Raw genomic sequence first — 20,482 nt, 5'->3', positions numbered from 1 at the left:
GTTTTTCTTTTTTACAAAACAGTTTATTTCTCTTTTTTCCATATAAAATGACTAACACTATCTTATTACACGTTGTTCTTTCTCTCCTTCTTCTTCTTTTTCTTCTTGCGCAGTACGATTACATGGAAAATCTTCAACAGATCAGAATCGTTTCATATCAAATGCAATGAAAATATATCCGCGATCACCGCGTGGTGAGAACTCTCCCCTGTGAGGGGATCGCGCGCTCGACAGTCGGTGAATGAGGGGTCATTAATTAACGATCGGAACGTATCCGCGTCCGGGATTGTTTCGCCGTGGGATCGCGCGGATTAGTCTATATACCGGTTCCTATATATATATATATATATATATATATATATATANTATATATATATATATATATATAGATACTAATTTACAACCATTCATCGATCGATGCGAATCCAAAGTAGCGTAATCAAGACTACAGACAATACAAATGCGTATTACTGAGAAATGAATGAACGAACGGGTGATCGTGAAGAACACACATTACGTGTAACAAGAATATAATAAAGATTCCGGTCACTTCGCGGAGAGGAGGAGGAAGAGGATGAGGAGGAGAAGGCGGTCGCTCTCCTCGAATCTAACGCATTCGCGCATGCTCTCCTGAAATCGCAGAAATACATACATGTGTGTATGTGTGTGTACATGTGTGTGGGTATGTATATATATATATATATATATATATGTGTGTGTGTGTGTGTGTGTGTATGTAAAAATTATATATATATATAGAGCTCCTTTAATATTCCTCTGAGTTATTATAAAATCATTATTATATAAAACACACAATAATCGAAAACATATCACATACAGATAGCTTTCGTCATCAAAACGCGTAATGAGACGAACACAGAAACGCTGTGTTGCTTTACAGTTCTCCTCGACCGAAGAATTATATTACAACACATTACACGCCTCTCCCTCCGTCGTGTATAACAGCGCACGTTTATCGGTATAAACGACTAGACATTGTTGCTCTTTTACGGATGGGGGGGGGGGGCTAGGAAATTTCTCATCTTCTCCGTCTTTCTTTACTTTTGTGAAGTTCTCCTAAGAACTCGGCAGTATTCGAGTGGAGAAATGCTGTATACGGTGTAAATTCGAAAAAGGTTGCACTTGCTGACACGGTGATTGACGACACGTAAAAGGCGATTGCGAAGTAAAAACGACGCAACGTATGCGACAATATCGCATGCACGGCTGAACGAACCGACAGAATCTTTGCACCATCGGATACAAAATGCACGATCAATGTACGATCCACGTGAGGTCGGATCACAAGAATTCTTTCTTTCCCTTTCTCATTGTTGCTAAAAAGGAAAGCTCAACAACGCGAATAATCATACGTTACGAAACCGATTCGACAGCTGGCGAAAGATCGACATTAACGATCGTGTTAAAGCTTAACGTCTTCACGATTGCTTTGAATAGAAACGAATCTCGCTCACAGAATGGAACATCGACTTCCTTCCGCCGTCGTTGCCGAGAACGCTCGGCGAAGTCTATATTCTGAATTCTCAACGATTTCTCACACGTTCTCTCTCTCTCTCTTTCTCTTCTCGAGTCTAAAAGGGTTATACATGAATACATTTACTCGGATAGAAAAACATTTTGCAAATCTCTATGATTAAAAATATCATTATACATACAAACGATATCTCTTTGCATTTTCTTTCTTTTCTTTCATTATCTTAGATACATTAGCTGCGCGATAATCAGTGTGCGAGAGAAGTCACGCGCGCGCATGCGCGCGCGATCGTCGAAAAATTCCGCGAAACTCTCTCTCTCTCTCTCTCTCTCCCCCTTTCTTTCCTTTCTCTTCTTTTCTTTTTTGCTGCTTTTGTCATCGAATCGCTCGAATCGTGATCTCAATGGCCGGTCTGAAAAAGTCCAAGTGTTTGTTAAATAATTTCTTTTTTATTAATAACTATGAAACGATCTGTGTATATGTACATCGATTGAATCGCGGGACACCTCCCGGTAGCGGCCCGAGAGGTTGGTCGGTCTGAATAGAAACGTCGCTATTTCCTACAATTTGTACAAAATTGCTCGCAAATAAATCGCAGAATATCACCATGCGGTCCTCGCCGAATAAACCGGACTTTGATTTGACTGCCCGACGACAACGAGAGTAAACCTAGTATGGCGGTAGAGTAGCTCGCAGCAAACGCGCAAATGCAGCCACTATATATATTATATTATACATGCGCGCCCTCGCGCGTTTGCAGTTTCCTCGGCGATGACAGTGGGTCCGCTCTCTTCCGTTCTTCTCTCTCTCTCTCTCTCTCTCTCTCTATGTTCACGCTCACTATACCTTCTCACAAATCTTTCCCCTGGCCCTCCTCCCCCCTCCCACGTCCCACTCAACTCCTTCCTGAAACAATGTACAAAAAAAATATGCGGACACAGTAGGTAGTGCAGCTGAAGGGAAACAGACCCAGCGTCCATCGCGCGATGGCGTCGGCGGACACACGCGCACAAGGAATTAAATATAGTCGCGCGCGTAACCGAGCGTCGTCATGTGTAAAAGTGTGTATGAGAGGGTGTATGTGTGTGTACAATTCTAGTTGCTAACTAGTTCAATTTGCCTATACTTCTTGCGCAGATTGCTGACAGAGTCTTTGAACAATACGGGATCCAGCCGCATGTTGGAACGCAACAGCGGCATGTAGCCGAACACCGCGACGAAGGTGTTCATGCAGGTTTGCCGTTGTATGAAGTGATCCGGATCGTTCCACGGCGACCTGCGAATGGAGAGAGGAGCCACGTGTGTATATTTTTGAACGGACGTCACGGGCGATTGGAATCATTGCACGCGACATGACAAATACGATATTGAACCGATAGCGTGAGATGACGCGTCACCCACCTGATGCCGGCCACCGCGGTGTCTTTGTATAGCTTCCGCTGCGTCACTTTGATAGGCGGTCTCCGAGTGACGTGACTCACCAGGAAGTTCATGAGTATGTCCTCGCAGTTCTGCGACTGCTCGACGGTCTTGTGGAGGGTCGAGCTCAATAATTCGGTGTAAAGAGTATTATAGTAACGGTGGTAAAACGCGGCACCGGTGAGAATGATACTGTAGTCGTTCGTCCACTTGCTGGTGTAACCCCAGGAACGCTACAGGCGGACACACAGGCGTAGATGAACATTTATTTATTTATTTTATTAAGTATAATGGGAACATATATATGATGGCTTCAACGAGTAATCATATGACTAATGCAGACATTTGATCGCGTAGAGGCTGAATGAAAAACGAATCGAAGTTACCTCAGTCACGTACTTACCTTCGAGTCATCCCAATAATGAGATCTCGCTGGATAGCCTACTATTCGATCGGGAAAGGAGCGCCAAACCGTGAAGGCGAAGTCCACCTCGTCGGTGTTGAGAGTGGCGTCTTCGTCGAGAGACAATATGGCACTAGTTTTGATTAAAGGATGAGGATAAAAACGCTGCGATATACCGTCAACCGCCACCACGTGGATCGACGCTTTAATTCCCTGCCAACGCGGCCTCCTTGGCACCGGAACGTCCGAATTCCACATTAGTATTATCTTAAATGGAAAAGTCGAGCTTGATAAAAGGAAAAGAGAGAAAGAGAGAGAGAGAGAGAGAACAAACCTCTTACCTTATCTAAATATTTGCTCTTCGCGAGACTTTTGATCAGGCGATAGAGAACGGCGGTGGAACCCAATTGCGAATAGATTATGGCAGTGAAGGTGTTACCAGGGTTACTGTTCGAGAATGGGAGCTCCTGCTGGCTGTCGGCGAATTGCGGCAGGATCGCCAGAGCACCAGGACTGGTGTTCCAGACGACCCTTTCCCGCGCGCCTTCCCACGGTAAGCGCTCGCGAATATTCTAAAACGATGATGGGTATGTAAGAAGAGGAGAGTACGCGAGATAGGTCGAAGAACAGACAGACGGACGAACGAACGAACGAACGTAAGAACTCACCTCGAACACGGTGAATACGATCTTCTCGATGGACGAAAAATATCTTTCCCACAAGAACTGCGTCTGCTGGCGCAGTCTGAGAATTTGTACATTGGACACGGACCGCATTATATCTGGAATCTGCGGGACGTGCGAAATTGAAGTTACTGAGGTGAGAGAGTACGAGCCGAAGCTCGACTCAGTAATTGGAGGCGCGTCCCGCGCGTGACTTACTTGAAGTAACAGTCTTTCGTCGGAAAATATAACAGCCTGAGTCCAATCGATACGCTCGTGGAAGGGAAGGGCCCAACCGTTACTTAAGATAACTGGAATACATCCCGCTCGTAAGGCTTCTAGGAACCGAAAGCTGCCCAATCGTCGTCCACGCGGGACCAAGCAAAACGTAGCGTTCATCAGTAGAATCTCGTAGTCGTACCTGCGAGAAGAAAGACAAGTTACATCCCCTGCTTGATAGACGGGATATACAGGGTGAGGCAATAGCCACCATCGCCACCTTGAATGCCTTTAAAATATGAGAGTAGGGCAAAAATTGATCTAGCAGAAATTGCACTCGGACACCCTTTGTAAAGGGTGTCTGTCCGGACAAATTTGCATAGTCGCGTAGTAATGCATATGCACAAAGAAATTGACCAACTGTGTGTCTAATATGAAGGACATCATTTTGCCGCACGGATCATGATGGGTTGATTCAGGCATAGGAACGTTTAGCTATTAAAAATAATGAGAAAAGTGAGTTTAACTCCGGAAAAGGCAAGAAAATAGATTAAAAAAAAAATAAGTAAAAATCCTTTCCAAATAATTTGTGCGTTAAAAATTAATCTGTTTATTATACCACTCTCTTCTGGAGATTGAATTTTATTTATCTGATTTTTTTCTTAAATTTGTTCTGTAAATAACTTGTTTTTGCTTGGTGGACAAACGTGGATAAATCGCGGACGATTGATTCCACTACATAATTTAAAGAAAACACAGTCGGATGTGTTCATGACGGTCATTTCTCTGAACCTGATAAAAACAACTTAAAAATAAAAACACGGTTTTTCACTTTATAAATATTGTATCGTCGGAGTCATTATTACTTTCTTTTTTCTTTCATAGTAAAAAAATTGTGTTTAACACATTTTGCGTGTTCCGAAAGATTCACACAAATTTTTGTGTTAATTTAATACAAAGTGAATATGTTGAAAAGTAACACATTAAATAAAAAATTAGCACAAAAACAATATCCATATGTTAATCAACACGAGAAATATAAAATGTGTTATTTTAATACTTACACGTATTCACATTACATGAATCTCGACTCAAAATATTGAAATAACATAAACACAATATGTTAAATTAACACACGAGTATGTTAAAAATCTAACAAAAATGTTAAGAACCGATCTTACCACGAGTACAAGATGTTTTTTACCTTTGTATTGAATCTTTTGTTTAGCCTTTAGAGAATCTAATTATTGAATGACCGAGTTTTTTTTGGAAAAAAATTCAAGTTGAAAAAAAAGGGTAAAAAAAGGTTTACAAACAAGTGAAAAAAGGTGAGAAATGTGAGTCGTTTTCATGTTTATCGATTTCTTATGCATATGACAACATGCGATTATGCAAGTTTGTCCGAATAGGCCTTAAATATAAGCTTCTTTCGACTTCATGCAGCCGTCAATAAAATAAAATAATAATAAAACATTTTCCCTTTCCCAAAGTATATTCAAGTTGGCAAGAGTTATCATCGTTTCACCTAGTGTATCGCGAGACGAACGACACCATAGGCGTTCCACAGACTTGGGCGTATTTTTCACTCACGTGTCATACTCCTGATTATCTTGCTGACAGTGTTCATCCTGCAGTTCCCTCCATGCTTTGCCGTGTCGGCAGGTGGTGACGAACACCAAGTCTTTGCCGTTGTGCAAATGATAGAGAGCGTTCCTCGTTTCGGAGCCGATACCGTGCACGTATCGCTTGCCCTTGAAAGCTGCCACGTACTTCTTGTTGCTGGGGAAGTTGTTCTCCAGCGCCTGGCCGGGCTCGCCGCCCCGTTCCGGGTGTTGCTTGCCAAACAACGGTATTGACACGTCGAAGTCCGGTCTGTGTCTGAAGATGGACATGCTGGCCTTGGCGAGTATCGCGTAGCCAACGTCGAAGGCCAGCGACTCCTCTGCGTAATCGGGCCACGTGCCGGAGTAAAGGTTGAATATCAAGTGGTTTCTGCCGTTGTTCCAGTACGGCAGGTGCAGCAGTTTGGAGGGCAGATTGTGTACAAACTCGGTGGACAAGGGATCCCTATCTAACGTGTCCAGGGCTAAGACGAATATACATGCCCGGGCTGGGTCCGACGTGTAATACCGCGACTCGGTGATAACGTTTAATATTTTTTGGTATAATGGACTTATCACATCCTCGACTGGATACACGTACACGGTGAAGCCCTGCTTGCATCGCGTGAAGTCGAAGCAGGTCTCCATGCGGCAATGCCTCGTACGCTGGGACATAGCTGCCGGGTTGCCGTTGGATGTCCGTAAATCTTTGTCGTAGAACTCTTCGTTTAGACTTAAATATGAAGGCAATCGCTCGTAAGGCAACTGAGATCTGCCTGTCCACTTTTCGCTTTTCAAGCGGTAACCGCCGAAGTAGCAGTAACCAAGAAACGCGCAGGTTACGAACAACAGTAGATAGCGTTTCTTGGCTTGCATCTTTGATCGACAGTCAGGTTATGCAAAAGTGTACGGCGGCTCTAATAAGCATTATTTCCGAAAAGGTCCTATACGTAGTCACAAGCACATGGCGCTACTTTATACGGCTCAAAAGTCCCTCCAACACATCAAACCGGTCACTATCGCTTTCTCGTATCGCTGCAACAAGATAAAAGTTTCCATGTATCAGGTGTTTATTAAAAATATAAGCATACTTCGTGTGTGTGTGTGTGTGTGTGTGTGTGTGTGTGTGTGTGGAAAGTCATTGGAATACTTACAGGAATGACGAAGGTGCAGGAGGACACTTGTAGGAATTCTTACAGGAATGCTTGCGGGAAGTGAGATCTGATATGTGAAAAGTAGCACACTTGCAACGAGAGAGCTTGATAACCAAATTCGAAGTCTTCAGTTCAAATATTTAAGACACAAACAAGATAATAATGTTCTATTTTACTCATGTTACAAGCATGCATCGAGTGGATGGAAATTCACAAAAATATTTACAGGAATGATTGAAGGAATAAACTTGTAGAATTTCTTATGGGAGAGGAGGCGGGGCAAAGTCTGATATGGGAAAAGAAACACTTGCTCGACAATTAAATTCAAAGGTTCGGATATTTAAAACACAAACAAGATGATAACGTTCTATATTTATTGGCGTTATCATTATGATGATACACGACACTGATAGAACTTATGAAAAAACAGATACACAATTAAAACTGGTGGAAAAAGAACCTTAACTTAATAGCGCAGCCAGTTCAATAAAAGGGTTCATCTAAAGTCTGATGTGAGCAAAAAAAAACACGCAATGGCAGAGCTAAATTCAAAGCTCTCGGTTCAAATATTTAAAATACAAACAAGATGATAACGTTCTATTTTATTGGTGTTATCATCATGGTGATATGTAACGTGTGTTTAGGTCTGTTCCTTTTTGCTGAAGTGTAGAACTTATAGAACTTGAAGAAACACATATACACATGGAAAAAATTAATTAGTTTTAAATCAATGACAGATATTCTTATACGTAAGCAAGAATATTATAATCTTCTTAGAAAATTTCTAATCTTGGTTTGATTGAATTCATATTGATGCAAGTAAGATAAAAACACCAATGCCTGGATACATACCTAATTCTGAGCATTCTTATTATTTTGGCTTTCAGATTTAAATATTTGCATTATAAACTCAAATATAATAAGAAACGTTCAGAATTAGGTACTTATCTAGATATTGGTACTTTTATTTCATTACTTGCACTCAATTCAAGATTTAAAATCTCCCAAGAATATTCTAAAATTCCTGCTTATACATGAAAATATATATCATTGATTTAAGACTATTTTCTCCTGTGCAGCTAAGACTTAACGGAAGAAAGAGAAGAGAACCAGCCACAAGCTAGCTACAATCAGTTCAGTGAGGAAGAACAGAGCCTTCGCTAAAAATATATTCGCACGCATTTGTTGACATAGCGTTACCATCGCTAAGTCATCGTCAAATGCCAAATGCCAAGTCATATCCTAAATCCTGTAAATCTGCTGAAGTGACAAATCGAGGTCGCCGAATGATCGAGCACTTTTCGCAAAGAGGGGGAAAATTCAGAAGGAAAGCGTCCGCACAGTTACCTGTCTAAAATCAGGAGACACGATAGCCGTCGGCTCGATCCGCGCGGGGCACATGACGAAAACTCTCAAACCGATACGCCGTCGGTGACGAGCCCCACTTAGCCGGCTCCCTCGACGGGGATTTCAGGCCGCGGAATGCGACCGGGCGAGAGGATAGCGTGGAGGACTGCGCGATCTCGTCGCCGCTGCGACGGCGGTCGGTCGGTGAGGATAACCTATAAACTGCGCGATCCGTGGGAGGTCGCGCGGCCGACGGGCGCGCTGCACTTCCACGTCGCTGCGAAACGGCGCGTACGAGCGCTCCGATTCATGACGCGATACCTCGCACACGATATATGGCCTGTCTCCGCGGACACACACCACCGCGTAGCGTCGCGCCGCACACCGTCTAGGTTAGTTCGGACGGGCAGCAATACCGTCCTCGGGCCCGCCGGCGATCTCACGCCCGTGTCGCATCCTCGGCCAGCCTCGGCGGACGCGCGTCACGGCGATCGGCGAACCTGCGCGGATGCGAGATCATCGCGCGACCGAAGTGCATCGAGTAATTGCTTTTAAAACGCAAGAAACCACGCAGTGACGTTGAGAAGATCGTACGACTGTCAGGCCGCCCGTCGATCTCTCTCTCTCTCTCTCTCTTTCTCCCTCTTTCCATCGTTCTCTCTTTCTCTCTCTCTCCCGTGCGCGCGCGAGAGAGAGACACATCGCGGCGCTCCACGCGGTAGATTCCAGGATGGACTACTCAAAGTTGAAAAAAAATTCCCTGAGAATTCCCCGAGAATTTTCCGGGTATTTAAAATTCCAGGTAAGATGAAAGTATTTTTAAATGTGTCACGCGAATGAATATGCATTTATTGTGTTGCAACGTCCTTAATATTCTTTGCACGCATGAAAATTTGTAAATCGCAAAATAACATTGAGAATCGTTCGAGCTTCAATGAATAAATTTGAAGATTTTTAAAAGGGACTGCGAGAATTCTAAGAAGTATTTTATATTGCATAAAATTTTCTAAATTTATTTTCGACAGTTACAAAAAAGTTATGCATAGCCAGTCAAAATGCAACTTTTATAAATCTATTTAAATAAATATTTGTCTTAATTAAACAAAATTGTACTTAACACAAAATCGTTATTTTCAATATTGGATATCAGATTAATCGTAAACTTAATGTGCTCTAAACATCAAGCCAATATAATTAAACATTTAAATTGTATACATAGATATAGAACAAAAGAAAATTTATCGTAAACATAAAAGAGCTAATATTTAAATATTAAGGAGAAACTTAAAGACAACTTTAAATATATATATATATACGGAATGTTAATAAGTTCGTATCTGTGATATATAGCGCTATTCCTTATTAATTAAAGTTAAAATTAATTAAAAACATAAAACTAATTAAAAATCAAGTCGAAAAATTATGAACTATTTTTTCTTACGATTTTTAATAAAGGAAATATTATTAAATAACATTCAATCAATCGCAATATTTATCTATCTATGAATAACACAATAATATGGCTTGCGATAAATGTTTATTTAAAATTCCCTGATTTCCGATATAATTAATTCCGTGAGAATTTTCTGATTTTTTTCCAATCATAAACAAACTCTCTGAGAATTTCAGGTTTTCAAGATTTTACCAGGTAGTAAACACCTTCTTGTCTGTTCTTCTTCGGACTGGAACGTCGACAGAACGCGATTATTCAAGACAATCGGCTTCGAATTGACAGATGGCGCTCGCGAGCGAATATAGCAGAGCACCGACATTATCAACTGTTCTTTCTCTTCCCATGAACATCCCGCGAAACTCGAGCGGTAATTTGAATTCTAAGCTGATTGGCCAATCACAGTAAAGAATCTACGTTTAAAATTTCAATTCGAAATACTCCACCATAATTGGCCCATTCGATCTCAGAAGGAGCGAATGTTACCGCTCGCGTTTTCGTGTACCCACCGTCAGCCATTTTGTCAGTCGCTAACGAGAATCGTGAAGACGATTTTAAATATAGGATTTGATTTTGAATGTCGACCCCAAGTAGCAAGATAACATCAAATGACGTCTTAATAATGTCTTAATGACGTTAGAGATATCACTCTGCTCTACTTAAGATCTAAGTTATATTTTTCCGACATGCTTTGCGTGTTTCTTTTTTGCGCTCTCGGCGCCAATGACGCACTTTCCCAAGTAGAAAAATTTCTGAAAGATATCTAAAAAACTAGGACGTCTTTAAGACATCTTTTAGAAACTTGTCCTGCTTCTCATGCCCATTCTCTTTGCAATCGACTCAAATTCGCAAGTAAAATTCGATGTATAAGTCACGAAATCGTATCTATGCTGAGAGAAATTATAATTCTTCTCGAGGTCAACTATATCTTTTCTAAAGTTTTAACCACAAAAATAGTAGTAGCAATATGCATGTACAATTCCCACCAGTGATCACCCAGACGACATAATGTCTAAAATCGGAACATAAAACGTTTTATGATTCGATTTTGGACATTGCTGTCTGGGTAAGAATTCATTACAAACAACGTTATTACAATGGTATCTTATAACACGTAACGTTTTCAAACATATAGTTAAACATGTATTCTTAATGTTGTATACAACGTCATTTACAGCAATATTTGACCCAAACATTAAAAATAATATTTCTACACAATGATTTTAATATTTAAGAATATTATATTATCAAGTAACACTTCACAAATATTTATAAAATATCAAGTTAAAATGTTCATAAAATCCACATATCAATGTTTCAAATAATTGATTCACGTCTCTCGCTGGATTATTATCACTGATACATAATACACACTTACAATAACACTTACTAAAAAATGTTTCTCCTGACTACGATTCTTTCATTATGTTGATTACAAGTACTAAATATTTTTCTCTTGATGTATTACACATGTCGACACTTACCTTCCTACTTCCTCCCGCTGCTCCCGGCAATCACGGGTTGCGACGATCCAAGTCCAGGAATTCCCGCGACGCGAGGAACTTTTCCCAACTCGGTATTCCGACGCACGGAACATACGAGGCACACTGCCGGCACTCCGAACGATAAGTCGCTGCCCAGGCTCCGTGGTCGGGTCGAGAACGCGGCGTCCTGTGGCGCACTTGGAGCGGCCATAACGGCTGAGCGTGCGATACTCGCAGACGACACACCCGATAACCTGCGACTCCCCGCGAGATATTCACTCCCGGCTGCGATACTTCGCCGCGATAAACGCGCAACACTCGCTCCCGACGGCGATCCCGACCGCTACAACGTGAAAAGCAGCGAAAGACACGAAACTTGAGCTGACGCCGTCGCACGAACGGCACAATGGCGCGAATGGCGAACGCACAATGTCGCACCAACTCTCGACGAGCCAAACGCCTGCTCGTCACCCGAGGCGTCCGTTCTTCGCGATCTTCCGCGATGATGAGCGCGTGAGACTCACCCGTGACACACTCTCGACGACAAGGCTCGCCGGCGACGAGCCGAAACCCGAGAAACGAAGCAGATCCTCGGATCCTCGTAACCGTCACGACGCGAATCTACTTCGTAACTGAATTGCGACGGTTGCGATTTTCGAAGGTTCGACGCTGCGCGCGCAGCGCGCGCGAACGAGACTTCCCGAGCCAATCCGGTCTTTTCCGAAAGATCGAAAGATTCGAAGAACGAAAGACACCCAAGACGCTTTTGATATATTTAAAATATGTTGAATATAGGGTTTACTAAAGAATGAGATTATTTATTTGTCATGTATACGCTTCATCGCTGCGTCGGAGTAATTTGAACGACTCGGAAATTCCGCGCGACGAGAGCGTCACGTGACCCCATTCGCGGTAGTTTTGCGTTGATCGCGGAGAGAGGTTAGAATTCGTGCTTGTGTTAAAATCGGTCCTTGTTGAAATTTTTATGTCAAATTTTCAACATATCCGCGTAGTAATTTTTTAATGTCTGCATGTTATGTTCAATATTTTTCTCTATCCGGGTTAATACCCGAGTAATTAAAAGGCTCTGATTGTTTTATCGATATGACAGCAGTTCTCGCGGAGGTAAATATAAATATACGATACTCGATTAATAATGCAAGTAAACGAGCAATTAACGTGTTTCAGGCTGCAAAGGCCGAAAACGTACACCTATCGATCGGCCGCTCGGCAGTTTTTGGCCGTCCGTCGCGCGTTAAACTTCCTTGGAAAGTGATATACATTTCCTAACGGCGATAAGATTCGCGCGAAGGAAGGAGGAAGGGGCATGTTTCTTACAGTTGCGAAGGATGCGTTGCGAACGCTCGCGAAAGTCTACAGGGAGTTCTCCGTGGAGTCGACGATACACGGATTCAAGTATACAATTTTGGCAAAAACCAGACTGGAGAGGTAATATCGATCAATCTTTCTTTCGTAATTTACCACTATAAACTAATTTTGTGGAAGACAAATACAGGGAAATAAAATTAAAAATGCAAAACGCGCCGAAACCAGAAAGATTTCACTTTTTTTTAATAACTTCTTTTTCTTTTTTAATCATTTCTTTTTTCTTTTTGTCTTTTTTTCTTTCTTTTAATTGTTACTTGAATTAAGTAAATATTACTTGAATTTAGCACACTGAAAGAATAAAATAATATTTACTGAATCCAAGTAAAATAATTATTCCAATATTCCTTAGCAAATATTTACTTGAAATCCAAACAACATGCTAAAAGATGTCTCAAAGATGTCTTATTGTCTAAAAGACATTTTATATTAGTAGTCACATTAACGTCAAGTAACATGCTTCTCCCCAGGTCGGTTTGGGTGATCATTCTGCTGGTATCCTTCCTGGCTGCCGGACGAATGGCAAGCTTATTCTATGAGAGACACCAGTCCGCGAGCATGAGCACCCTGGTGATCAGCACACAATATTCGACATCCATGCTGGAGTTGCCGGCGATAACACTGTGCCACGGTGGTATCGCGATGACACATAAGGTGGTCCCTTACTTGACGTCGCAGAAGCGGATGTGAGCGATTTGTAATTTAATAACTATTTGTCATTAGTCATCGACAAGGTCGCGAATAACAAAAAGGAACGAAACTCAGACCGATGGAACCGGCAAAGGGATGCGCACGTAATAACTTGATTAGGAAAATGCAATAATATTATGGATGAATTACACACACGATATACTGGACGACAAGTTGCAGAACTGGAAAGTGGTGCTGGCAATTCTTGTTATTAATCGACCAGCTTAATCACGTTTTGACGAAAGTCACCCTTAATCACAGTCAAATCTTGTATTTAAGGTCATTTTTAATTTATCTCAAGACGTTTTTAGCCAGTGAAACTATCCGTATAGCGTCTCAAAATGAACTTAAAACGACCTCCAATATAAGAAATTTGACTATGAAATATGAATACTTTAAACTCCGATCAGCCTTTGAATTGTCATGATCATCACGATCTTCGCACCTTTTCAAGCGATCACAATCACTCAAAGTCGTCGCAATGACCCTTCCTCTCGTTCCCACCAGATACATGCCGCATGGGCTGACGCGCTTCGACTTTGAGCGGTCCCTCAGGTACTTACGGGAGGCGATCTATCCCAAGAACTATTTCCCCGACCAACTGGACCAACTGCAGCACATCCTCTCGGCGAACCGGCTCTCCTTGCTGGACCTCTTCGGGAACGTAAATCCGAACTGCAGTGACTTCCTGCTGCTGTGCCAGCTCGAAGGCCAGACTGTACCCTGTTCCAGGCTGATCGAGCCGGTGGTCACCTACTACGGGATCTGCTGCGCCTTCAATTACGAGTTCTCTCGCGGGAACTTGCAGAGGTGATTCTGGTGGAGCGACCGAGAGAGAACAAGCGAGAGAGAAATGCGTTAGCGAAGCGAAGGAGTACGAGAGAGAATGAGAAGGAACCTCCGAGAAAAATCTCGAGAACTGAGGAGAGTCTTCCGGACGTCTCTCACCTAGTGCGCTTCTCCTCTCACGCTCGCAACGCAAGAGCCGTTCGTTCTTCCGACACCAATCGCGCACTGAGTTCCACTCACGGACGTGTCGGTAAACGTCGCCACGACGGCGGCGGCGAAAGAGTTATGAAATTTTTCACCTTGACTACAACGCACTCCGCGCGATCGACATCCGACGCGTCGTGCGTGCGTATATGCATATGTGCCGTTACTCAACACTTTCGCGCAAAGCGAACTTTTTTCCTACCTGGCCACGGGGAAGGAATTTGTACCCCGGCGCATATTGTTATATAATCGGTTTACCTCGAATGTTTGTTTTCGTCTCACACGATGGGAATTTGTGGAATCTCAGTTCCTTTCTCTCTTTCTTTCTCTCTCTCTTTCTCTCTCTCTCTCTCTCTCTCTCTCTCTCTGGCTCTCGAGATAGAGAGTGGCTTCATCAAACAGCGGAGAAATAACGAAAGCTATTGAATTCGTTATCGGTTGTCCGATTATCGCGATAAAAATGGACATTCAAGCAGGCACATGAATTCATCTGGCGATCGGGTACAGCGAATCAGTGGCAGCGATAAATCGAACGAACGCGAAACAGGCTGTGACGTTGATAAAAAGAAATATAATAAAAAGAGTCCGTATAACGGTCCATTATCGATCGTGCTTCTGGCGACGGTTACAAAAAATCACGCTCGTGTCAGAAGTCAAACATGCGATACGCGGCTTCCGCTGATTTGAATATACGGGACGTTACGTCTGATGATATAAAAAGAGGAAACGAATAGAGAAGTATTATTCTCGGGTCGTCTAAAAACCATACTTTGTATGCGAGGAAGCGTCTCATTTACCATTAGCGGTTGTGTCAAGTCTTATCTCGCGTATCTCATCTTGTACGGATATTAATATTAATATGGGAGAATTTTTCCAATATTAACTCGCTTGTTGCCCGCTCAAATCGAAAAAGTCGTTCATTGTAAAACACATGTTATATTTTCAGTTAACCCTTTAAGATCCACACATAGACCCCATTGGAGTAAAACGTTGTAATCTATAAGATCGTCTTAAAGGACATTCCTGGTGAAGATCTTTTTGTTCGAGTAAAATTAGCCATCGATTTTCTGATTGTATATAATTTAAAAAGTATAAAAATGAGAAAATATTAAAATTGTTTTACTAAAGAAATATTTATTTTTTGCTTGTTTGTAACAACATAGTGGTCGAAGAATATCGGAAAAAATTTTCATAAATAGAATATATTTCGGCTTTTTCACAAATAACTTTATATAAATCTGAGTGTCGACGGCGTTGTCCTACATGCGCATATGTTGGTCTTCAGTTGGAAAGCTACTTCACGGGTTACGTCGGAGAATATAGCTTCATTTAGGATTGATAATATTATGAGACAAAATTCTTAAAGCGGGCCACCTAAAAATCGATGATTGAAATATTAAAAAATAATAAAAATTAAAAATTAAAAAATTAAAAATAATAAAAATTAAACAATTAAAAATTAAAAATAATAAAAATTAAACAATTAGAAATTACATGTACTTCTCAATCAGTTACGACAATAATTTTTACATATTTCGATTCCTTATTCAATTTCGAATAAATGAGTGAAAAAAAAAGTTGGTAACTCGCAATAGGTAAATTAACAACGTTCATGAAAACAACGTTCATGAAAACAACGTTCATGAAAAAAAAAAGTTGGTAACTCGCAATAGGTAAATTAACAACGTTCATTTACCTATTGCGAGTTACCAACTTTTTTTTTCACTCATTTATTCGAAATTGAATAAGGAATCGAAATATGTAAAAATTATTGTCGTAACTGATTGAGAAGTACATGTAATTTCTAATTGTTTATAACTTTTATGAATTTGTTTAAACAAATTACATGCTGCGTGAATTCTAAAAATATGTTCTTAAAGGGCTATTCTTTCCGACTTACTCATAAAATTTCATAAAGATTCGTTGAGCCAATCAGGAGAAAATAATTTTTTTATAAAATATGGGGGAAAAATGATATTGTTAATAACTTTTAAAAAAATCGAATTTTCAAAAAAAGAAAAAATACGTGTCTTTTATTTTTTAAAGTACTATCGAGGTACGTACATTATTTTTTAATATTTCAATCATCGATTTTTAGGTGGCCCGCTTTAAGAATTTTGTCTCTATATCAACAGAACCATTACTTTGTCAATAGACGGAATTTATAGAAAGTCCAGAGCTAATGTATTATTATGTATACTGGGCCTTGATGAGTTAACGTAGCGCGTATTTGCATTTAAGCACACGTAAAAAGTATTAGTTACGCAAACGGAGTATTTTACATAATGCGTCATACAAGTGACACTGGTCTCTTGTGAAAGAACACTGTTATTCAGAGATATGTACATTCAGAGAAAAATACACAGTTGAAGCCAGGGTCGAGCATTATTCGGATAAATTTTTATTTAATTGATATTTAAGCAAATTTTTACTTATTATTTGCTTTATTCGTCGAATATTATTTGGTGACCTCTGAATAAAAGTGTTATTTATAGATTTATTTAAGGTGAACTAAATCTGAAATAGCATAGCATAGCATAAGCTATAATTCTAGCATAGCACTATAGTTATTATGACCATAGAGATTTGGTCTTTTCTAATAATCATAAAATAATTTATCAAACTATATGCATAAATTCTACGTACAAAACTCGCACAGTTACCACGAATGTTAGCATATTTTTCTCCGAGTATACGTTGTTTTCAATTTGAAGCAAAATTTATTCCTTTCTTATGCATAATCTCGCGCGACTTTGGTCACCTCCTCCTCGCTAATTAACCGCAAAAGCTTGAAGAAACTTGGGTCCTCCTCGCCAGCAGTCTACATTCGCATAAATCGAAATCCGACTTGCTCTTCGTCTCCAAGACTTCTCCAAGAGAAAGAGAAAATAAGACCCGGCCAAACACAAAAATCAAAGCTAACCGGGTGCTCCTTTCAGTTCCACAAAGCTGCTGAAGCGGCGCAGGAGCGCAAAGGTCGGCTCGCACTTCGTCCTGTCGCTGCTCATGCGATCGTACCCATCGGAGGACCGCGCGGCCTCCGTCATGTTCGGCGACGGCGTGAAGGTGCTCGTGCACGAGAGGAGCACGTACCCGTCGCCGAAAGCGGTGGAATTCACGGCGGCGGCCAACCACGAGACGATAGCGCAGCTGGACGGCACCGTCCTGAGTAGCACGGCCGAGGTGCTGGAGCTGTCAGCGCGAAGATGCTCCACGAGCGGGCCGCAGGACCCGCGACCATATCGCTCGGACAATTGCCAGATCGAGTGCCGCGACTCCGCGGTGTGGAAGCTCTGCGGCTGCACGCCCTTGTCGGCGGCGCCCGCTGTCACCGCGACGCAGCGCGCTGCCCAGCCCTGTGACCTCACGCATATCCCGTGTCTGGCGCGTGCCATACTGAGGACGCACTCCGTGGTAGAGCAGGACCCGCGCTGCACCTGCCTGCCCGACTGCGAAGGCACCACGTATAAAGTGGCGCTCGCCAGCGCGCCCTTAAACGCTGCGCAGCACTGCCCGCGGCCGTTCTAGTGAGTAGCGAATTAGCGAAATACACGCCGATCGTTGATTAACTTTTAACCCACTTCGTCCCTCCGCTCTTGCGTAGCAACAATGTACCTGTCTTCGAACATTTTTTTTGTCTGTGATAAAAGTAGATTCTGATCTAAGTCTTGTTGTTGAGATATAGTTTGGACTTTTGCCTTTCGGAAGATAACTTCACGTGGCCACCACTCATCATCCTCCTCGGAGGTAGGGGTGGAAAATAATGCCTTGCCAAATATACCTTTCTAATTCATTGTTCCGCTTTTTCTAATTAATTAAAAATAGTAACAAGTGAACAATGGAAAAAATAATCATGAAGTATTGTTGCCAAAAGTTCGAATCGTCGGAAATGATGATTCCCGTTATGATAGGATTCGCCAGGTATACGCCAAGTATTACTCAAGATGTATTTTCTAGGCTATTTTCGACTATCTTCCAGAAAAAACGGCTAGTCGGAAAATTCGGATTTTTGAGTTCTTTGAGTTCTAATTACCCTAAAACAGTACTTGGATCTTACGGATCTCAATATTTTTGCAGCCCGGCCCGAATACGGGTTAATCGTATTTTGATAAGAATGACCTTGATCATTCCGTCGCAGGCGCATTGGTTCTAGATCGTCGATACCTTTCACTCATGCTGAGTCAGCAAAATGTACCGTTATGTTAGCATAAATTTAATTTTACTTCAATTGAATATATTTTAGTTCAATTTTAATTAAAACTGACGATCAATTACGTTGCAGCAAGAAGGTTCTGCAGTACGAAAACGTAACCGCACTCCACCTCACATTTGCTGGGCAAATGGCGATGCTGCAGCAGCGGAAACTGGTGCTGTCGAACATAAACCTTCTATGTGAGTAGCAACGCGACACAAACGAGAGCACGACTTGGTTACGTAAAATGACAAATTATTCGATTCGACAGCATCTCTGGGCGGCGTTTTCGGTCTGTTCTTAGGATGCAGCATAATCTCGGTCATCGAGATTCTCTACTTCTTCTGCATCTCTTTCGTCGTCAAGTTCAAAGAAGCCAGGAAACAAAGGAACATATCTCTCTCTCTCTCTTCTCTCGGTGAGAAGCATAACTGAGAATAACTTGAGAATTGCGGAGAATTGAACGGTAAGATCAATTCAAAAGAAGCCATTTAAACTGAAGAAACTGTGACGATGGATCAATTAACCAAATCATTTTAATCTTACTTTCCTAATTGTCCTCGTCGTCGTCCTCTGTACATCGTTCTCTGTACGTTCTCTGTACGTTCTCTGTACGTTGTTCTCTGTCTGAACTCTTGTGTTTTTCTCTAGATTCAAATTCTTCCTTGACAGATTCCTCCGTTGCGTCGTTATAAATTTTTAAAGTGTCTGCAGGCGATTTCCTCTTGTGCTTTGTCCTGGTATCTGGCTTCAAGGATATTTTGTGGCCTCTTAGAATTGGCCATTTGCACCTCTTCTTCAAGTACTCCGCCGCTATCTGGATATTTTCCATCTTAACTATCGCACTCCTGCACAATAGATATATTGTCAGTAGAAACAATCTTAACATGCATCCTCCAGGTATATCAGGGATTCAACATAGTGATTGGACAAGTTTCACTTACCTGAACTTATTATTATAAGGTTTCAATAAAGTCACAGAGACACATCCTGGTATGGCACCTTTTATTTCGTCTGCTTTTGTGCCAATTTCAATATTTGCAGCAAATATACTATAAAAATATACGATACAATATTTATAATCTTCTATGTATGTACAAAATAATATTACAATATGAACAGGAAGCAGATGTTCTTCCTTACGTTTGTGTCACCTTAATTTCAGGTCTAATTTTTGGCATAAAGACCTTCTTTTTCGGCTTCTTTATCACCTTATTCTTATCAGCAACTACAGTGCTATATAACGATTGAACCAAAATACGTTTGTCATTGATCGTTTTATTCTTCACAAGCTTCTGATTCATGATTTTCTCCTCCATACTGGAGAACACAACATAACATGACCTACTGGCCTGTCGCGGTAATTTAACAAAGAAACTACCACTGAACAAATTCTCAACATCCTTCCAATCCTTTATCGTATGAGGGAAACGAACGTGCAATGTGCGTTCCTTCCGTTTCTCCAGCCTTCTGAGCGAACATAATTTCCGTCGATAATGCATAACCTTATCGTATCCTGTAATTAGATAGATAGATAGATAGATTAAAAGAAAAAAAAAATATATATATATATTCTCCTACTTGTAAAAGAAATTCCAAATTCTTACTTATTAATAATTTCAAATACAAGTTATTTCTTCTTTAGGAAAGTTTTAAGACTGTTTCCATCTATTTTGTTACTTAACACACTTCTTTTCTCTTTAAGAACATTAATGTCTATATTACTTAAAATATAGATTACAATAAGTATAAATTATAGCACGTTATTTTTCTTGAATAGCCAAGAATATTCTCTCTTTCACTTTTGGTTACGGTAATCCTCCTACATCACTTCCGCCCATGAGTGCTTACTTTGAAGAGAAACCACACTTTGACAGAAAAGTAGAAAAGCAGCAGCCAATCAGAACTCGCGTTGCTAGCTGTAAGAAGTAAATAAAGCAGAAACTGTCGACTACCAGCGTGAGTTCTGACTTGCTGCTTCTTTTCC

General features: G+C 41.2%; 3 protein-coding genes across 7 annotated transcripts; 1 reads left to right on the top strand and 2 right to left on the bottom strand.

Annotated features, from left to right (window-relative positions):
- Window positions 1–372: 372 nt before the first annotated feature.
- LOC106742285 (exostosin-1) lies at window positions 373–13,960 on the bottom strand. 5 transcript variants are annotated; one of them, XR_001374254.1, is made up of 9 exons: window positions 8,301–8,906; window positions 5,789–6,834; window positions 4,199–4,400; window positions 3,986–4,105; window positions 3,659–3,889; window positions 3,318–3,584; window positions 2,897–3,147; window positions 1,677–2,771; window positions 373–1,592 (listed from the first exon to the last, which is right to left on the bottom strand). XR_001374254.1 is itself a non-coding variant. In XM_014615089.1 (8 exons), exons 2-8 carry the CDS (start codon window positions 6,673–6,675, stop codon window positions 2,591–2,593), a joined length of 2,139 nt encoding a protein of 712 aa, XP_014470575.1. In that variant the 5' UTR covers window positions 6,676–6,834; window positions 13,874–13,960; the 3' UTR covers window positions 373–2,590. The 5 variants fall into 5 exon arrangements, 3 of the variants coding, with proteins under 3 accessions (XP_014470575.1, XP_014470574.1, XP_014470573.1); XR_001374255.1 differs by lacking the exon at window positions 373–1,592 and having other exon boundaries at window positions 1,855–1,907; window positions 1,981–2,771; XM_014615089.1 differs by lacking the exon at window positions 8,301–8,906 and adding an exon at window positions 13,874–13,960 and having other exon boundaries at window positions 373–2,771.
- Window positions 11,835–18,944, top strand: LOC106742286 (sodium channel protein Nach-like). The gene is made up of 7 exons (XM_014615090.1): window positions 11,835–12,359; window positions 12,423–12,683; window positions 13,091–13,306; window positions 13,818–14,120; window positions 17,243–17,830; window positions 18,586–18,695; window positions 18,767–18,944. The coding sequence occupies exons 2-7, from the start codon at window positions 12,562–12,564 to the stop codon at window positions 18,928–18,930; spliced, it is 1,503 nt and encodes a 500-aa protein (XP_014470576.1). The 5' UTR covers window positions 11,835–12,359; window positions 12,423–12,561; the 3' UTR covers window positions 18,931–18,944.
- Window positions 18,945–19,026: 82 nt separating this feature from the next.
- LOC106742288 lies at window positions 19,027–20,301 on the bottom strand. The gene is made up of 4 exons (XM_014615091.1): window positions 20,103–20,301; window positions 19,639–20,011; window positions 19,440–19,547; window positions 19,027–19,343 (listed from the first exon to the last, which is right to left on the bottom strand). Exons 2-4 carry the CDS (start codon window positions 19,995–19,997, stop codon window positions 19,046–19,048), a joined length of 765 nt encoding a protein of 254 aa, XP_014470577.1. The 5' UTR covers window positions 19,998–20,011; window positions 20,103–20,301; the 3' UTR covers window positions 19,027–19,045.
- Between the last annotated feature and the right edge of the window lie 181 nt (window positions 20,302–20,482).

The sequence above is a fragment of the Dinoponera quadriceps genome, unplaced genomic scaffold (assembly GCF_001313825.1).
Source record: "Dinoponera quadriceps isolate SergipeBrazil2010 unplaced genomic scaffold, ASM131382v1 scaffold628, whole genome shotgun sequence".
Lineage (NCBI taxonomy): Eukaryota > Metazoa > Arthropoda > Insecta > Hymenoptera > Formicidae > Dinoponera > Dinoponera quadriceps.
Note: the sequence above shows the minus strand (reverse complement) of the source record. Positions and strands in the feature narration are given on the sequence as shown.